At 41.6% G+C, this 20,174-nt stretch overlaps 2 protein-coding genes across 11 annotated transcripts in view; one reads left to right on the forward strand and one right to left on the reverse strand.

Moving 5' to 3' along the window:
• Positions 1-20,174, forward strand: part of PRKAA2 (protein kinase AMP-activated catalytic subunit alpha 2) — a 124,593-nt gene that overhangs the window by 21,159 nt on the left and 83,260 nt on the right. For 3 of the 6 annotated variants that reach the window (XM_053243667.1, XM_053243670.1, XM_053243669.1), the window contains 2 exons: positions 117-243; positions 1,694-8,995. In XM_053243667.1, the coding sequence (XP_053099642.1) occupies positions 117-243; positions 1,694-1,929 (363 nt within the window). In that variant the 3' untranslated portion in view covers positions 1,930-8,995. Of the gene's footprint in view, positions 1-116; positions 244-1,693; positions 8,996-20,174 lie in introns of those variants that run through there. The other 3 variants (XR_008305718.1, XM_053243668.1, XR_008305716.1) reach the window with 2 other exon arrangements.
• FYB2 (FYN binding protein 2) overlaps positions 15,911-20,174 on the reverse strand; it is a 54,510-nt gene continuing 50,246 nt past the window's right edge. For 2 of the 5 annotated variants that reach the window (XR_008305714.1, XR_008305715.1), the window contains 4 exons: positions 19,919-20,012; positions 18,126-18,232; positions 17,595-17,628; positions 15,911-16,679 (listed from right to left, as the gene is read on the reverse strand). Coding sequence is in view for 3 of the 5 variants with exons in the window: in XM_053243663.1 (XP_053099638.1) it covers positions 16,673-16,679; positions 17,595-17,628; positions 18,126-18,285; positions 19,919-20,012 (295 nt within the window). In the remaining 2 variants the exon portion in view is untranslated. Of the gene's footprint in view, positions 16,680-17,590; positions 17,629-18,125; positions 18,286-19,918; positions 20,013-20,174 lie in introns of those variants that run through there. The other 3 variants (XM_053243663.1, XM_053243662.1, XM_053243664.1) reach the window with 2 other exon arrangements.

Here is a 20,174-nt window from a genome sequence, read left to right on the forward strand (position 1 = left end):
AGCCTAGTGCCACTTCCTAATTTTTTTCTCGAAAAATGTGCAATTGCTAAATAAAAGATTACTGTTTCTCCTGTATTATAATTCCATTTGCCCCGAGTGACAATTATGTGTTTTAGGTGGTGAATGCCTACCATCTTAGAGTTCGACGAAAGAATCCAGTGACAGGAAATTACGTGAAAATGAGTTTGCAGCTTTATCAGGTTGACAATCGCAGCTATCTTTTGGATTTTAAAAGTATTGATGGTAAGCAGGAAATGTGGAATGAAATCCCAAGTACAAATGGTTTTGTTTTTGTTTTTGTTTTTTAAAAAATCACCCTCTTTACCCCACTCCCATATTTTTTATTTTTAGTCTACTGTGTGAGTTTTGCTAGTAAGAGCTTCTCTTGTTGCAGGGATACTGCTTTAATCTATTTGTCACCACTAGCGTTAACTGTGACAGTTTAATAGCATTTTATGTGGGTAAAAAACAGCAAATAATGCTGTTTGTTGTAGACTTCTTTTGTTCATAGACCATCTTGGATCTCCTAATAGCAATTTTCCCCCCAGTAGTGAATTTCCCCCTTTCCTTCCATTGAGGATAATCTTCCTCCTAGAGGAAAAGCTAAAGTGAAACAGTCTTTTTAAAGTGTTGTTTTCATTTTTGTTATTGCCAAAACGTTTTAGTTCTCTTGACTGTCCCCCTGAGGTTTCTTTAATCCAGGTCCTGCACTCTAGAAGGAAGAAGATAAACACTTTATATAGTTGCTTGATTTGTTTAGCTGTTTGACAAAGATTCTCCCTCATCAAAGATGCAAATTTCAACATGGAATCTAGAACTCATGGAAATTTGTCACAACTTACTACCACTGCTTAATATTAAGTACTGCCTGTATCATGTCCCACAAAACCCAGAAGTGACATAGTTCCCTGCCCAGAGAGATTTACAATGAAACCATCCAAATTACAATCCAGTTAAATCAATGTACTTGGATAATTTAGCCAATTTAGTTGCCCTGAAATTAATGGGATGGAGCCTTACTGGGCAATTAATTCCACGCCTACAACCTCAGTGTTCCATTGGAATGGTGCTGTGGGAATGGGTTAGTCATGAGACACTTGGGACAAGGTGAAATGAGAGGATTTGCCTTGATGGAATATGAGGGAGTCTACTGGCAGTCTACAGATCAGAAAAGGAGATGCCATGGTAGTCCAGTGAAGGATTTTTGGAGAAAGTGGGATTTGAAGAAGGGAACAGACATAGCTTGATACATCTAGGATCCTTCCTTGTGTTACCTTTGGGGCATGGAGACTTTAATAGTGTGGCTCCTTTCTGCTTCTTAAAGATAATCTCTGAAGCCCAGGACTAGGTGGACTTCCAATGTGGCTCCATCCCATGCCAGCATCACCCTTCCCAGAAACTGGGACAATGCTGAAATGGGGAGGAGCTACACTGTTGCATTCTCGCCCATGGATTGATGTTGCCTGAGAAGCATAGGAGGCAGCAGCACTGCTCTCACCTCACATAGCTCTTATCTCATGGAAGTAACACTTGAAAGGAGCCTATGCATATTAAGCCATTTCCTTCCAACCACACTTTATAAGAAAGAGAAGCTATCGTCAGTATAGGAAAGAAGTCAGGAGTGAGAAAAGGGAAACCTAATGCCAATCTCAGCAGATTTATTTATTTTTCCATTTCTGTTTGTGCCTTTAAGATGATGTGATGGAGCAAAGGTCAGGCTCTTCCACACCTCAGCGCTCATGCTCTGCGGCTCGCTTGCACAGACCAAGACTGAGTTTTGATTCTGCCACTATCGATTGCCAGTCACTTCCTGCATCTCTCACTGGCTCCTTGACTGGGAGCATGTCTTCTGTTACACCACGTCTTGGTAGCCACACCATGGACTTCTTTGAAATGTGCGCCAGTCTCATCATGGCTCTTGCTCGCTGACAGGTATTTTGAAGAAGCTTGATTTTTTTTTTTTTGAAAGGGTCGGGCCTTTGCAAAATCTGCCCCAAAATAACAGTTTGGGCATCTGCAGCAAGGAATGTCTGAAAGTAGAAATATAAAAGGTTCTGCAGCCAGAACATATGATGTATATTAAGGGAAGCGTCAAATATGCTCAATTTTTGTGGGTCTAGTTGCAGAATTTGTCTTGTTTTTGCAGGGAATGTATAATGATTTTGTTAGGTCATAAGTATAATGGAGGCGGTGGAGCAGCGGAGGCATTGATAGACATGTGAGGAAGATCAGGCACATGCCCAGTACTTGGAAGCGGTCAGACCTTACTGCTTGCTATTCAAGATTGATTCTGCAGAAAACACAACAGCTGCCAACATATGAAAATGTCTGCAGCCAGATAATCTACAGTGCCCTTGATGTTGTGAACATATAAGTGCAATAATGTTCTTGAAGACTTGATTATTCCTTCAAAGGATTTAATGAACTGATTTTCAATGAGAAGGCATAGCACTGTTAGGCTTAATTTGCACTTTACAACATTTGGAAGAAATGTTCACATCTGCTTTTCTTCTGCACATTGCAAAACCACCTTTAGATTAAGGGCTGTAGTGCAATAGGATTGTACTTTTTGTGTGTTTGAGGCCCTAGGTATCAAATATTAGTAGGTTCAGTCCCAGGCATGAGCCAGCTCTGATGTAATATTTCCCTTGGTGGGAATGCTTTTAAAATGCTTGGGAGTTGACAGGAAACTGGTATCCCGCTCACAGATGAACTGTTGAATGAACTGTAGCAAGTATTTCTCCAAAAACAGCACAACAGAAAAGGCCCAGAAACAGACCTCCCAGTTTTTTTTTTAAAGACAGTCGATAGCTGGATTCAAAGCCTGTTGACCATTATGACTGATAGCACTGGGTATATGATGATTGACCTGACACATAAAACGGCTTTCTCATATTTTTATATCTTTGAAGTAAAATTAAAGAAAGTGGCTGACATGATGTGTAGCAGTAGGTAAGAAGGGCTGTGGGTCTGTAAGGAGCCTCCAATATTCCCGAGGCAATGACGCATTGTGCAGCTGAGTGGAGTGGGGAGGGGGAGTGAATTTAGCAACTCTCTCCTTTTCAAGTCCTTTTCACTTGCAGAAATACGTTCCTGAGGGCTGTGCAACCATCAGGAACATATTCCTGAAGGCTGAAAGGGCTTTTGTAGTGGGAAGGGGAAACAAGCAAAAATTGCTCGTCCTCGACACCCATTCAGCTGCACAACACACCATCACTGCAGAGGCACTAAAGAATCCCTGCAGACCCACCACCCTACTTACACCAACCTATTGCTGTGCATCATGTTGGGCACCAACATGAAAAGCAAGAGGACAAGTTCCTATTCTTAGGGAGCATAGCTGTATAAATAAATCTGTTGGTAAACAACCTTATCTATAGGATTATAGATCATCCGATCTATAGGAATGTGGTGGGCCACTATGTGAAACAGGATGCTTGACTAGGTAGGCTTCAGGCTTGATCCAGCAGGGCTGTTCTTATTTTCTTTATAGCATAGATTTACCACCATGTTTCTGCAAGTGGAAATACAGTCCTGTATGTTCTACAAACATATAACAATATTTTGGCTATTGTTGGGATGTATATCATTCCCTTCTCTAACCACAATGGAGGGCTGCAGGCCCTCATAGGTGAGGCAGTTAATGAAATAGAGGGATCAATATGTAGAACAAAGCAAAACTATGATATGTAGCAACAATGGTAATCTAGGACACATGGATGCCTCTAGGGCTTAAAGAGGACAGCCTTCTTTATAGGACCATCCAAGGTTGCAATGCATGGACTGGTATCACTCCACCTCCTTCCATGCTGCCCTGGAGGAGCAGACAGTGGCTTCCTGGGTCCCATTCTTTCCCCTCTTTGGATGTAGTAGCCCCTAAGCCTGCATCCACATACATTTGTATGGCTGGAAGGGACCTTGGAGGTCTTCTAGTCCAACCCCCATTCTCAGTGCAGGAATTTGCTACAGCTTGTAGAAAAATCACCTATCACTTGAGTGCTGAAAATATTTTTTTGTGCGGTGCTAATAGCACAGGGTTACTGGCCCATTTTGCAAACATCCCCTCAGAAACATTTGCAGTTTTAATTAAAGTTTTGCATTAGAGAGCTTATGTTCCCTCCAAAGGAATTCTTTTTACTGCAGCCTTTCATAACCACTTTGTGCTCACTGCTTCACACTGGCCTAGGCTTGTTAAGCTCTACATCCCAAAAGTAATACCTACAGTCTGCTCTTAATCACATTGTTAGACTTCCATCAATCATCGTAGGCCATTCCTGGTATCAAATATATCAAAGTCCTGTATATTTAAATAAGGAGGAATTATTAACCCTGTGGCAGCTGTAAGTTCAGGATGTCTAAAGCCAACTATGAAATATTTGTAACAATGGGGAGGAAAATTATATTTCCCCCCGGGAATGTGGTCTTTTGATAGCTCTCCAGTTTGGGGTGGGGGTGGAGAGGTGTACAACCTGTACAAAGAAAAGTGCAAAGAAGCCAAGGTTATTCATAGATACACTAGGGAACAGGGTAATGGAGGGAATTAGGTACACCAAAGAAAGAATCAAATGGAAAGGAACCTGGAGTCTGAGACAGCCGTACCGAAGGGTGGCTCTGCTTTTTTCTGCCAGGGTGTTCCTATACTCCTCTACTTACTTCACACCTACCTGTTTCAACTCCAGCATGGATTTTCACCTCCTCCCTCCATGTTTCAGTAGGGTTAGAAGGTGGTTAACCATTTTCGTCCAGGAGCACAGCATATTTGATATATTAAACCACTTATTGGCAGCTTTTAGACTTTTATCTAAAAAAGCCTCAAGGGAGGGAGCATTTGCCACAAGGTCCAGGTTCTCCTGGAAACAGGAAGAACCATTGCTGCCAAGCTCAATTCACTTTTTAAATGTATACAATTGCTCTGGAAAGGGTGGCTGTAATTCACAGCAGCCTCACCCCTTAAGGTATGCTTGTCAATCTGTGCCTGGGTTAGACTGTTGTTATCTGTAAGAGCTGAGAATTACTGAGAGAAAGGAGTTTTTCCCAGTTTGCTCCACTTCTCTCCAGTTGTACCTTGAACCTCTTTCAATTCTCAATCCATCATTTGTCCCTTTAGGGCTCCTGTTCTCCTTTCATGTTTTTTTCTTGCTACCAGTGCGGGAAATCCCTTATCTGCAAAAAAAATAACATAAGAGCAACATCTCATGGTTTATGCTCCCTACCTTCCAAGGCCTTTTGCCCTATTCATGTTCCTGTCAGAGTTATATAGTTAATGTGTTTATTGGCTTTATATGCCATTTTTATTTAAAATTCAGAGTGGTTTACAAATAAAACATGAAAGCAAAATTTCCAGTAAAACAGATAAAATATAATGGGCAATAAAAAACAGAAAGCCAGATACTAAAAACATTGCGGAGCTTCTGTACTATGGCTGGTGCAATGAACACCAGTAGAAGACATCATTCCCATTCCTCCTTCCCTACCAAACCCTGATCCCCCAGATAGCTGTGGCTGAGGGTCAGGGGAAGATGATGCGGAGGCTAACAGCCTAGAAGATGCTGCAGGGAGGGAAGCCATGCAGGAGGAATGTCAGAAAGTGGAGCTATGTGAGTCAGACCATTGGTCCATCTAGCTCAGTACTGTCTACACAGATTGGCAACGGCTTCTCCAAGGTTGCTGGCAGGAATCTCTCTCAGCCCTATCTTGGAGAAGCCAGGGAAGGAACTTGAAACTTAGATGCTCTTCCCAGAGCAGCTGCATCCCCTGAGGGGAATATCTTACAGGGCTCACACTTCTAGTCTCCCTTTCATATGCAACCAGGGCAGACCCTGCTTAGCTAAAGAAACAAGTCATGCTTGCTACCACAAGGGCAGCTCTCCTCTCCAATACCAATACCTTTGCTGAAGGCCACCTCAGCCACAGATTTTTTGGAGGCTCAGGATAGACTCCATTGGAAAGAGAGGCCTTTCTCTAGTGTACATTACAGTAGCTTGTGGATGATATCCATAGTTATTCAGAAACATAATTTAAAGGGAAAGCACTCTTCAAAATAAAACATTAGCTCTCTAAAACAGTGCAGGTGCATAGATCAATGTTCCGCAAGATCACCAAGCAAAATGTATGTATGTATGCAAGCAAACACACACACACACACACACACTACAGAAACAGAAATAAATCCAGAAGGGATCAGAGAAAGACCTAGGAGCAAGTGGTAAGAACGGGGCATGGAAAAAATTTGGAAGGAGCCCAGAGGAACCCTATTAAAGCAGCCCAATGCGTACAGCTCCCAGGTTTCTTCGAATTATCTTTATGGCATTTATATGTGGCTAATATATGACCTCCTAACACACTCTACTTTACCCCACTTAATACCATGGTTAAGCCTGCCGCTGTCTGGGAAAGCAATGCTCCCAAGCTGTACACTTTCTTTTTCAAGGGGATTGCAACCCATCCAAAATAGGTCTGATTCCTCCACACATTGTATTGATATTTCTTACCCACAGAATGGTATCTTGATTGCAACCCATCCAAAATAGGTCTGATTCCTCCACACATTGTATTGATATTTCTTACCCACAGAATGGTATCTTGTCGGGATTCAGCTTCAGTTTGTTTGCCTTCATCCAGACCAAAACTGCCTCCAAGCACCAGTGCAGGGTTTCCAACACCTTCCTAGAATTAGATGGCTGAAACATGAAATATCTGTGTGCTAATGACAGTTCAGCCCAAACCTTTGGATGACCTTATCCAGTAGTTGCATTTAGATGCTGAAGAGCATGGGGGGACAGAATGGATCCCTGCGGTTCTCCATATATGAGAGGTCATGGGAAGTAGTAGTAGTAGTCTAGCACTAGCACCATTTTCTAGGAGTGACCTTTAGGTAGGACCAGAGTCACCACAGAACAATGTCCTTTAGCCTGATCCCCAGAGTATTTCCAGAAGAATATCATGGTTGACAGTGCCAAAAGCTGCCGAGAGGTCCAGGAAGAACAGCAGAGTCACACTCTCCGTGTCTCCCAGCATTGGTCATATTCTAGAGTGCTTGAGACCATTTCCATCCCACAGCCTGGCCTGAATCCAGATTGACATTGATCTAAGTAATCAATGTCATTCAGGATTACCTTGAATTATATTTATGGTTCAATTTCCTCACTTCCAAAGATCTATGGATATTTTACACATACAACATTAGTGCTACAAGGGGTTATATTAGGATCCATTTTGTGTCTTGAGGGTTTTCTAACCAGCAAGCATTTTTTACTTTAGCAGTTGTGGGCAATCACTTCAGAATTTTACAGTACATTTAGCCTATGTTGGGCCATTACCTGATTGTTACTTCAGGTTGTGTTTTATGAGTGTGATAATATTGGCCCTGGAATATCCCTTTATGATAGTAAATGTTAAATTTTGGCTTACTTTAGGCCTACTGAACGTACCACAGCCCACCATAATTCCACTTTTCCAATTCCACAAACTGAAGTTGTTCAAACTCACTCTAACCAAATTGAATGTGAAATTCTAATACAGAGGCAGTTGCACATGGCAGAGTTGTCATTTAGGTTGTTCAAAATGTATAACAAAGGTTCCCTTTGAAAGTTGCATGGATTTTCTGCAGGATACTGACCAATACCCTTGAGGATGAAGGAGTTCAGTGAGCTTTGCATTTCAATTCAAATGATCTTCCTTGTGATTGGGCTCTGGCAATTCTGCCCCCCCCCCGACTGGTTCCCAAATTACCTTTCTAGTTTAAAAGCAGATAGAGTCTTTTCTGTGTGTGCAGTTTGATAGTAGCTGGAATGTAGCTTTGACAATACTGTTCCAGACCGTAGGGCTTTCATGTACCTTTAAAGCTTAATTGACTATGACCTTCACCAGGATACTGATAGAGCAGGGATAACATGTTTTTCCCCTCTACAGGCTATCTGAAGAAATCAGCCTTAATTTGTTATTGCACATGCTTTTTTAAAGATAAAATTCTCTCTATACAAAAGTGAAACTGCAGTTGGTATGAATGTGACAGAAAGGTTTTAAAGAGTAAATTATTTTGGTTTGATCTAATGAATACAACCTGGGTATTGTATAATTAATTTGACAATGGAGGCTTATAATTCATTGCCTGATCAACTACAAAAGAACAGGGTCAAGCCGAGACAAGGGAGCCAAACATATTTTAAAAGGAAGAGCAGTTGCCACAGCCGTAGCCAAACCCACACAAAGACATTGCCAAGTAGTTTCATAAACTTTTCTCCATCATTATGGTATCATTTTTACTAAAACGAAACTTAGGCCTCTTCAGCCTTGATTTCTTCTATGCTCCTGCAGAGTACATAATTTTGCTAAGTTAAAGGAGGGACAGTGAGGCTATTCACATGAGCATGCAAAACTTAGGCTAAGGGAGCCCAGCCCAGCCTCACACGCTCATGTGAACTGCTGGGATTGGCCCCGATCCCGGCGGCTACATGGCAGCAAAACTGCCTAAATAGCCTCCCTCTTAAGTATTAAGGGAGAGAGCACTCCCTTAACCTCATTTTTGTAATTGTATGTCAGCCATGGCTAGCACACTCAGGAGCGGGGGGGGGAGGGATCCCATAATGCACCACACACTAGCATGGTGCACTATCAGAGCTGGGTGGGGTGATGATGCATCGCGCCATGTCCTGGCACTCTGACCCCCAGAGCGCAGCTAGTCATCTGGGCAGGTGATCAGCCCACCCAGGGAAGAGAGCTTAGTAATCTGCGGGGAGGGCGAGTCAAATGCGCTCTCCCTGCAAACCACGGAGCTCTTCTCACTGATTGTAAGAAGAGCACCAATGTATGTGCTTGCTTTGTGTCAACATTTTGACATTTTTAAAAAAAGCAGAAGTGTGAATGTCTGGGGGGAGCAAAAGAGCATTCTGTCTGCCTGCCTGTCAGCAGCAGTTGAAAGGAGAGAGGAGGAAAAAGCTGGCAGTGTTCATAGAACTACTTGGTTTGCTATTACCATTAAATCTTTAGTGATGTGTCTCAGTTTTCCCTGATCTGATAAAGATTTTCTGTGCCCCATGGTGAATAGCAACACATTTCCTTATCTTTACCTGTAGGACAGGTGTAAATTCTTAATCTTTACTTTAAGATTTAGCACTTAGATTGCACTTTAGCTCTTTTCAAAGAAAAGAAAAGAAAAACATATTCACAATGAGATCTGTTAAGTATTTAACATCTGAGAACCCCACAGGCTAAGGTGTATTGTTGGCAGTGTAGTCATTTTTACTTCAATCACATTTGAAAGCATGGGCAAAGTCAGAGAACTCACAGAGTTTGTCATATGAACTGCTCATGTGGATACATAGTGACTTTGTATATATTGGACTATTGTACGATAGCTTATATAGTCTAGAATTTAGATGTTTCTGGAGATCCGATATTTAAACATCTGCCAAAATGATTATCAGTATGAAGGAGAATGGCTGTTCTGCCCCCTACAAAGCCCATGCCTCTGGAATGATCGATTTTGGAATATGTTGGACAACTTTTGGCTTCATGATTTCAGCTAAAGAGACTGCAGTGCATATAGTATAGATCCAGGTAGTCATCACCTATATATTTAAGCTAGGCTTGTTTCAACACACGAAGTCAACGTGCAATCTTCAGCCACTATTTGTTGGCATTTTACAGCTAGGAGTCTACTAGCTGTTTTTTTAAAATCAATACTAGATGTGTAAGGATTTAGAATGACATAGTGAGGTATAGCTGCTCACAAAACAAAACATTCATTAATAGTTCATAATATTGTAGTCCTTAAAACTAGATTCCAAGCACAGATACTGCCACTGAAAGAAACACATTCTGTGCTCGTCAAACATCTATAAGAGAATCACAGTAGAAATTTCTTCTCAACACCCCATAATAAAACAAATTTAATTTACAGCTGTAGCTTTGTATATCTTGACAAATTGTTGGCCATTTCAGTGTTATTTCGTCCCCATTTCAGGGGACGATTTTCGCAAGCTAGATATAGAAAACAATTGTGCCTTCTATTTTTCACCAGCTGCTTCAAGTAGGGATGTGCAGAAAATTTGAACTGATTTGGTTGAATTTATTTATTGATCTATTTATCAGATAATGATTTATGCACCACCCCAAACGTTTGTCTCTGGGCGGTTAACAATAACATAAAAACAAGTTAAAAACATACACAAAAACTTAAAACAATTTAGATAATTTAAAATCAAACACAGATTAAAACCTAAAAAATTGAAAGAGCTGAAAAAGCTTGGGGGAAGAGGTGGGTTTTTTAATGCTTTTTAAAAATTGGCAGATGGGAAAGATTTATTTCAGTAGGGAGCGCATTCCACAGTCTCGGGGCAGCAACCAAGAATGCCCATCAGCCACCAGATGAGCTGACAGCAAAGGGAGATTGACCTTTCCAGATTACCTCATTGGCAGTGGGGCTCATTATGAAGAAGCCATTCTCTTAAATACCCAGGGCCCAAGCTGTTTAGGGCTTTATAGGTTATAACCAACACCTTGTATTTTGCCCAGAAACCTATTGGCAGCCAGTGTAGCTCTATCAGAAAAGGAGTAATGTGGTCTCTCCAAGATGACCCAGAGACCAACCTGGCTGCTGCATTCCGGACTGTGTACAAAGGCAGCCCCACAAAGAGCACATTGCAGAAGTCTGGCAGTTGCCAGCCTATGTACCACTGTTTTGAGGTTGTCCATCTCAAAAAATGGATGCAGCTGGTGTATCAGCCGAAGCTGATAGAAAGCTCCTCTGGCCACTGCCTCAACCTGAGATACCAGGGAGAGGTGTGGATCCAGAAGTACTCCCAGACTGTGTACCTGTTCCTTAGTCTCTGGAGTTCTGACCCCACACAATAAGTACCTCCGTCTTATCTGGATTCAGTCTCGGTTTATTCTCCCTTATCCAGCCCATTACTGTGATTCAGTCTGAATCGATTTGACTTGAAACTACTTGAACAGAATGGGATTTGTTCAAATCTATTCAAATTTGCCTGAATTCAAATCAAAATAGCTCAAATTAGATTCAAATTCACATCAATTTGAACAAATCCCATTCTTTTGAAGCAGTTTCGAGTCTAATCCAAATAGATTTTGTCAAGTTTTGCACAGCTTAGCTACAAGTCACAAATGTTTCATCTTCACTCATTTTACAAGTACCCAATCCAGTATCAAACACACAAGTTATCAAATATATTAAGGGTACTTGCCACATTGCCACTTTCTCTTATGACAATATTTATATGGAACAAGATTTTCTGTTAAGGTTGTTTTTATACAGACTAGAAGCAGAGATGCAAGGGTACCATAGTACTATTTCACCCACTGTACATTTTCCCAGTTATGTTATAACAAGTGAATTTTAGCCCGTTGAAAAACGGGCGCTAGTAATGGCTTCGGCCCCTGCCGCCTCGGACGCCGCCGCCGAAATGCCCTCCCAGCTGCCCGATCCCACCATTTCTACAGGAGAGAGGAGCTCACTAGCAGAGCTTCTCTCTCTGCAAAGGCTCTTCTCAAACTGGCGCTTTGAGCGGAAAGGGCGTCCTTTCCGCTCAAAGCGCCAGTTTGAGAAGAGCCTTTGCAGAGAGAGGTGGGATCGGGCAGCTGGGAGGGTGGTTCAGCGGCGGCGTCCGCGGTGGCATTTTTTAGGGCCAATTTAGCCCTTAGTAATATGGGGGGGATGGGAATGGTGGGATCGGGCTAGGGCCCCAAGGTTTCCCCCCCGCCCGGCTTTACTGGCGGCGCCAGGCCTCGGCGGCAGCTCTGCCACCACCTCAGCCGGCTTTCCCGCCGCCACTTCGGCCGGCTTCCCCGCCACCTCTTCCCCCGCCGCCTCTCTCCTTTGTTTGCAGTGGCTGCTTCTGGGCCGCCGTTTCCCACGCCGCTTTTTTCCCCCCGCGGCGGCCGCTTCTGGCCCCGCTGGCACCTCACCCGCACTCCCGCCGCCAGTTGCCCCACCGCGGCCACCTCTGGCCGTGGCCGCGGCTCCGCCGCCTCGCCCGCACTCTCCTCCCGGCGTGGGTGGCGGCCACTTCTCCTTCTCCCGGCCCCAACATGGCCGTCGGGTGCTGGCGTTCGCGGCTGCCTTGCTCTGTTTTGGGCATGCGCTTCACACATGCCCAGAACAGGCAGGCACGAACGCACGCTTGGTGTCCATCCACGGACAGACACCAAATGTTTTATTAGAGAGGATTATGTTATAATGTTTTCCTTCATCCCAATCCAGAATTTGTGTAAGGTATATGAGAAGTTGCTGCAGGATACCCCATTCAAAGGATGTAGCAGTTCCACAGGTTGAACTCGTGGAACTGCCTTTCCATTGAAGTAAACATGAAAGAGATTTGTAGGCAGAATTCCTCAATTGAAACCTTTCAGTACTAGACTGGGTAGCAGGCTATAGCCATGATACAAGCAAACCTGAGCTTATAAATACATACACACGGAATGTTCCTAGAACTCTTTCCACACAACACAACTCTCTTGTGTTCTCCACACAAGCAGCCATGCTGGAAAAGATAAACCACTCTTTGATTGAAGTCTTTGCAGAAGTGGGAGCTGCTTTGGAGAACAATTCAGAAGCAAGTTCCAGCTGTGTGTACAGTTCTTTTACTTGCATATAACTGACTTTATATAACTTGCATATAACTGACTGCGTGGTCACTGACCTGTAACTGGAGTTTCTCATGAGTTATGCCATAATTGCAATATTGGTTTTGGAAATTCCACATGGAAAGAGTAAACATTGGCACCAATAGAAAATGCAATTCTCAATGCATTTAAACAGCAATATTTCTTCATACACCTGTTTAATGGACAAAAACTGGTCACATGATTATTCTAATGTGTTTTCCTTCTGTTCTGTCAAATGTAAATTTAGTCTTAACAAAGCCTCAAATCTCTTGCAGAAAAACTGCCTTAACTGAAGCTGCTCATGCTCATTTATGATTTTATCTCCCAAGTGTTGAATGTCGTTTTCTGTATCCTAACTTCAGAAAGCTAAATAAATATCAATACAGTCTAGTAGTATTTATTGTTGTTGCTGGAAGTGAATTCAGGTTTTCTGAGGCATTATACATATATGTATATTTTGTAAATCTAGCAGTATTTCTTTCTTATTGTGCAAAACAAGAACAGCAAACCATGTGACTGCAACTGTGTCCTTGAAATATTTGGTTAAATAGCATCATATCACTTGCATTTGCCCTTTAAGAAGGTTGAAAAGACCTTCTTATATTGTATTTCCTCTTATTTAAAAATGAGTATCCCTGCTAACTGGGCAAAGAGGCAACTTTTACCATGGTGATTCTCTTTATTTAGCAGGGGGAGAGTAACTGGCCCTATCCACCCCCAGCACAGTACCGCCAGTGACTGTTGCTGGTATCTATCTTATGTTTCTTTTTAGAATGTGAGCCCTTTGGGGACAGGGAGCCATCTTATTTATTTATTATTTCTCTGTGTAAACCGCCCTGAGCTATTTTTGGAAGGGCGGTATAGAAATCGAAATCATCATCATCATCATCATCATCATCATCATCATCATCGCTCCCTATGACATCAGGCAATGAAGTCAGATGAACTATTTTGCGGAATAGTTCACAAAAATACATTCATATTATACTTCAGTTTTTAAAAAGGTAAGCCAGGATTATTTTCAACTAACCACACTTTTAACATTGTTAAATTATGCAGAAAATGAAGGCTAGATAACTGCAACTGAAGACTTTCACTCTATTTTGAAAATGTTTTTAGTGTACTACACTGAATGTGATAGTTACCCCATGGTTGATATTTGCACTTAAATAAACAGAAGATAATCTTATAAAGATTTTAAATGCTAAGGCAACCATTGCTCATTAAACTAAAGGTTATACATTCAACTATCTTCAGATTGCCTTAGCAAGCAACTAGAGGCATGGATTCATGTACCAAGAAGGGAGGGGGCAACTTAATAACTTATCAGACACCAACAGTGTTCCCTCTGACATGGATTCCCAGATGTTGACGACTACAACTCTCATAATCCCCAAGCAAAAGCCATTGCAGCTGGGGATTCTGGGAGTTGTAGTCAACAACATCTGGGAATCCCTGTTAGAGGGAACATTGGATACCAATGAAAAAATGTGAGCTACAGCACTAGCCATTAAGAGCAAAAGTGTAAATAATGATCACATGGTGAGATGACAAGCATAAACGTACAGTGCCCAACCCCACTAATGTCATGGTTTGAAAGCTCAGGACAGGGCAGTGCTCCTTAGCCCCCACATATTTTATACAATATTAAACATTTTGGAGCCAAGTGCTAGATTCAGACATCCATGTACTGTCCTTGAAACATTTCATTTTTTTTAAAAAAAACAACTCATCCAAAATAGTATGAATCATGTGGTGGATTTCAGATAACTGGCATAATAGCCAAGGAAATATAGCTTGAATATTTCTCATTAATATACATAGTGTCATTCCTATAAGTCAACTTCATTGCCATTCCACGAAAAGAATGAGAAGACGAAGTAACTATCTTATACAGATAGTTTACAGTTTTCTCTCATCTATCCAAAGGACATTCTCCTAGAAGCATTGTGGCTTGTCAATATGCATTTTAGCAAATTCCAGTCTGGCTTTTTTGTGACAGAACTGGAGCTTTTTGGCAAGTCACATCAGCTCTATGTCCACATATGAAAAAATGAAGCTTTCAAAGAAAACACCATACCTACTGTGAAACATGGAGGAGGTTCGGTTATGTTGTGGGGCTGCTTTGCTGCGTCTGGCATGGGGTGCCTTGAGTCTGTGCAGGGAACAATGAAATCTCAAGACTATGAAGACATTCTGGAGTGAAATGTACTGCCCAGTGTCAGAAAGCTCAGTCGCAGGTCATGGATCCTCCAACAGGATAATGACCCAAAACACACAGCTAAAAGCACCCAAGAAGGGCTAAGAACAAAACATTGGACTATTCTGAAGTGGCTTTCTATGAGCCCTGATTGGAATCCTATTGAACATCTATGGAAAGAACTGAAACATGCAGTCTGGAGAAGGCACCCTTCAAACCTGACACAGCCGGAGCAGTTTGCTCAGGAAGAGTGGGCCAAACTACCTGTTGACAGATGCAGAAGTCTCATTGAGAGCTACAGGAATCACTTATTTGCAGTGACTGCCTCTAAAGGTTGTGGAACAAAATATTAGGTTAAGGGTCCCATCATTTTTGTCCATGCCATTTTCATTTGTGTTATTATTTGAAATATTCTGTTGCATCAAAACTCTAAAGCAAAGTCTGATTTTTGTTAAATGCGGAACAATCAATGAGGGGTGCCAATTACATTTGTCAGTTTCAAGTTACTTCAGAGACAATTGTGGGATCTTCTTTTCTCGTGGAGGGGTACCAACACATTTGTCCACGTGTGTATATCTTGTAAGTCTAACAGGTGTCAATTCTGTGACAAATTTTCCAAAAGTAATACAAAACCAATCAATAATTGATATAAATATACTTCATATTAACAAATATTCATTTTAGGCTAATGTGTGTATGCAGCCTTGAGGAGAATTGGTTTGGTGAGCCTTTTTGTGTGTGTGCACTAGAATATTAGTTTTCCTATATTCATTCAGCAAGTCTTGAAATGGGCTCAGGTAATTGTTAATAAGACTACTCAACCCTTCCTTGGGCAGTTTATGATGGTGTGGCCAATTGTGGTAAAGTCTTATGATGTGTAGGGCATTCGGGAATGGGGGAGAGAACCAGATAATCACTTGCAAAATTAGGAGAATTGATCAAAGTTGGTCCTTGTTCATCCCCCCCGCCCTTCAATCTGAACCTTTTCCTCCCCCTATAGAAAAACATTCAAAATGCCTCTTGATATTTTTTTTAAAAACAGAGCTAGCATACAAGGCATATAAAAAAGCAAATCAAGAAACTTAGTTATGTGCTAAGCCAATTGTATGAAGCAACTTACAATTTAATATTCAACACATTACACTTAGCAACAGTGCCTCTAGAATAGTGTCTTATTAAACGCCAATTTACAATTCATTTTATTTACATCTACTTCTAGAAGTTAATATCTCAAACATAATATACCTAATACGCATGAGAATTTGTGTAGACTCAATACAGGTCTAAAAACAAGTGCCAAGAATTACAGTTGCAAAAATTGATAGAGCACGCATGTGCACATGCACACATACCCCACAACAAAAACACTGTACAAGTTGTTGGTACAAAAATGGTAAATATTGTGAACATGATCCAAATAAATGTGAGGTGATTTCTGCATGTGCCCAGGGACCTTTGGGCTCCCCCGGCCTATAACAGTCCTGCCCCAAAACCAGAAAAGTTCATTCATTCATTCAGGCAGACTGATCTTCCAATACATGGAGGGGCTCTTTGGATCCCAGCATCTAACTTGAAGTTATGAAGCCACATATAACATAGCATGAATCTGAAGAATATTAACCAACTAGACTTACAATGTTTAGAAGCACCACCACACACAGTTCTATGGCAATCATTCAAGCATGTGCCAGCTGCCCATTAAACTGTGAGCTACTGAAGAGTTCAACATTTAGATTGCGACTCAATTATATTACTTCCAAACAAAGAAGGTTCCTGGTGCTTATTTTCTGCACATGTATCCATACATCACTTCATAGGGAATGTTAGCTGTGCTTCAGGTATACTGCACTAATGCCTGCGGGGGGAGGGGGAAAAAGGCACACAATTACTCCAGCATTTGCACACGGATCTAGTTCACCAAAACAAAAAGTTCAGATTTTGAATGCATGCAGATTCTAGCTGAAAGCTTGGCATGCAAAATACAGCAATATACATCTGTGATGACACACTGATGCTACCAAGATTTTTGTTGATCTGCTCTTTACTGCAAGACCCTTGCTTCTCTGAGTTTAGTGTCTCCTAGCTGCAGCAACCATGTGTATATATGTAGCCAAAGCTACTAAAAAGGAGCGCTAAGCCACTCTTCCAACTGTTTATGAACAGTCGCCATCCTCCTTATTTCAGGAAGCTTGAAAGTTCTTCATTTCACCCTAAATACAGTGGCTGAAACCCTAAATCAGCACCAAGTGCTATGCAAGAAATGCTGCTGCTGAGCTCCAGACGAATGCAGCACCAGCACCTATGCATAGGGATAGGTGAATTTTGACAACCTCCACTTCCCCTGGATGCCCTTTGTGCCACCTGAAAATGTCTCTGAGGCCTGTGCAAACCTCAGGCACATATTTTCAGGTGTCACAGAGCACTTCAAGGGGAAGGGGAGGTCATCAAAATTTGCCCCTCCTTCAACACAAGCACCAGTGGTGTGTTAGTTGAACCAAGGCAGGGCACATCTCGCTCAGCATGGCACAGCTCATGTTTATTAGTCAGACTATCTGCCAGTGAGCCCCATCATGAGTGGGCAGGGAGAAGACTGCAATTCCCTATTTGAATAACCTCAAATTTCCTAAGATTAGAGATAAAATTTATCAAATGTAAACACATACACAGCCAGTTCAATACATATGCTGCTTCTTCCTCTAGAAAGAGTATTTATGCAACTGATACTATTTATTTCTGCAGATTATAAATAAGAAGATCTGTAAAAGTCTACCTGAAAGTCAAGTGTTCTACTAGAACATATCCATCTAGGGAAGAAGAAAGAAGTCATCATATTAATGAATTTTGGTATCAATTTTTGCCATTAGCTGCATACCAACTTCCCAAATAGATATATACACACCCCTCCACCTTAGAATTAGCATTCAAATTAAAATTTACAAAGATCTGGCAAGGTTATCCATTTAAAATTGCCAGTTTAAACACAGACCCAAGCAAATGGCACTATATAAGCCATAGTGTTTTGGGGAGGAGAATTCATATTTCTGGAAGTAAATAAGCATCAATGATCTGGGTTCTCAGCTTGAGAGGCCCAGAATTCACACTAGTACAAACAGTTTTTAGTTTGTACTTCAGTTTTTTATTCATTTAATTTCTACCCTGTTTCCCTACAATGCCAGCAGAATGGCCAGCTGTGAAGTTGGAAATTACAATAACTGAGTTTGCAAGTTTCTACCTGGCCTCTTCCCTCCAAATTTGTTTCTGCTGCACTTAAAACATGGCCCTTTAATTCAACAGCACTTACATTTGCCTTCAGAGTTCCGACATATTAGTTGATTTCCTTCAGTAATATCAATGACTTCAAGTTGTTCTCCAGCTGAGACACGCAAGTCAAGTTCTCTTTTGGTCAAACTATTAGAACATTGTACAATTGCTGTATTAATTACATTGATTTCTTTTTCATACTGTCGGGGGCGGGGGGGAGAAAGAAAATCAAGTCAGTAAGATTGCAACCCAGCGCACACTTATCTTTGAGCAAGTCCCATCGTAATCAGTGGGACCTACTTCTGAACAAACATGGACAGGACAGAGCCACAAGACTGCGATCAAAAAGGCTATTCGGCGCAAATGCACAGGCATGCTCATCACCCTCTGCTTGGACATGTTTCAGAAGAGGGTTGCTATATAGTACAGGGGGCTACTATTTGAGAAACACAGTCCAAATCCTGCTTGAACAGTTTGGATCCCAGCCTACAGGATCTTGAACTTTTTAGACACTGTTAAGGAGATCTATACCCTTTCAAATAAAATCAAGCACATTTGTTGCAAACATTTCTAAATTGTTTTTAAATATGATAGCTTTCAATGAAGTTGAAAGCAGACCTGGGGGTCATGGTCCCTAAAATTTAACAAAGCCAGGATTTGATTCTATGCCTACTCCCTCCCCAAGGCCTCAGTCCAGGTTAATAACAGATTAAAAGCAAAGAAGAAATGTTTTTCAACTGCATAAAATTAAGAAATGTGGCAGGGGAAAACTGGGAATATTATAGTATCTGATGTCTTTTCTCTAGCACTGAAAACCATGACCACCAGTCCCCCAAATGGCCAAATACTCAAAGCATAAAACATTTCCAGACAATATTCAGTTATTTGCACTGTGGGGTAACCACAGAGAATGTTATGTTATATGTCCTGGCAAATCACAGATGCCATATCTTGGTTGGACTCTACTGGTTAAGGGGCATAATACTTAAGTTTGCACCATGATTTTGCCCTGAAGACAGAAAAACCACTACTACTAATACTAGAATGCTGGTTTGATGTGCTCCTAGCATACTTTCCCTATAAAAAGTTACATTACTGTTTTCTGCAGCACATAATTCTTCAAGCACCTACATGCTCTGCAGCCCATGAATCTCTCTCTCTAGAATCATTGGCAGCTGTCAGTTTCTTTTTATCTATCCAGTGACAAAATAATTTAACAGAACAGTTTTCTAGAATTTTGCTGTTCACAGTTCTACATACAACAGTAGTTGGTAGATTGTGAAATATAGGCCAGGTTCAGATGTAGCATGCAGCTGCGGGTCCAATAAACCCATGGTTCCAGGGCCTGCCTCCCTCAGCTCTCCTATCTGTGTTCAGGTGTTGAGGAGAGGGGCCTCTCTGCAGTCAGTGAGACTGCAGAGAGGTGGGGGAGCTGGCTATGCGGGCTTCCGTTCTGACAGAAGGACAGCCCACACAGTCAATCAGACTGGAATAGGGAGGAGCTTTCCCCGCTAGCTCCAGTCCCGTTGGGCCCAAACTGCGGTGCCAGCATTCAAACATAATGCTAGCACCACAAAATCAGTGTTAGGGGAGGCAAAACTCCACTCTGACTGAAGTGGAGTTTAGCAAGAGGACCTTCAGGTCCCTTACCTCCAGTTTGAGTTTGGATGTGCAGCTTTAGTAATCGGAGGTGAAGGGACCTTCGGATTCCTATTTCGTCTGAACTCAGCCATATTTTCATGCATGACCCACACAGCAGTCAGTTTTAAACTACAGGTAACTATGCTACATATCCCAAGCTTTTTTTTTTTTTTAAAGTTAGAGAGAACATACCATGAACTTCTCTCTAAACCACTTTTCTTCTTTTGTCACTTTGTTCTTTTCTACATTATATTTCTTGCCTTTTAAGAGGCTTTTGGAAGAAGGGCTACAAAGAAAATACACACACGTGATAAATCTAGCAAGTGGACAAAAATTTAGTACAAAAACAGTGCTGTTGTGAATATTCAATGCATTCTAAGAACTAACAATTCCATTTAGTCTGGAATATGTAACTTGTGAAGGTTATTAATAAAAGACAAAGGACAGA

Source organism: Hemicordylus capensis, chromosome 4 (genome assembly GCF_027244095.1).
Source record: "Hemicordylus capensis ecotype Gifberg chromosome 4, rHemCap1.1.pri, whole genome shotgun sequence".
NCBI lineage: Eukaryota > Metazoa > Chordata > Lepidosauria > Squamata > Cordylidae > Hemicordylus > Hemicordylus capensis.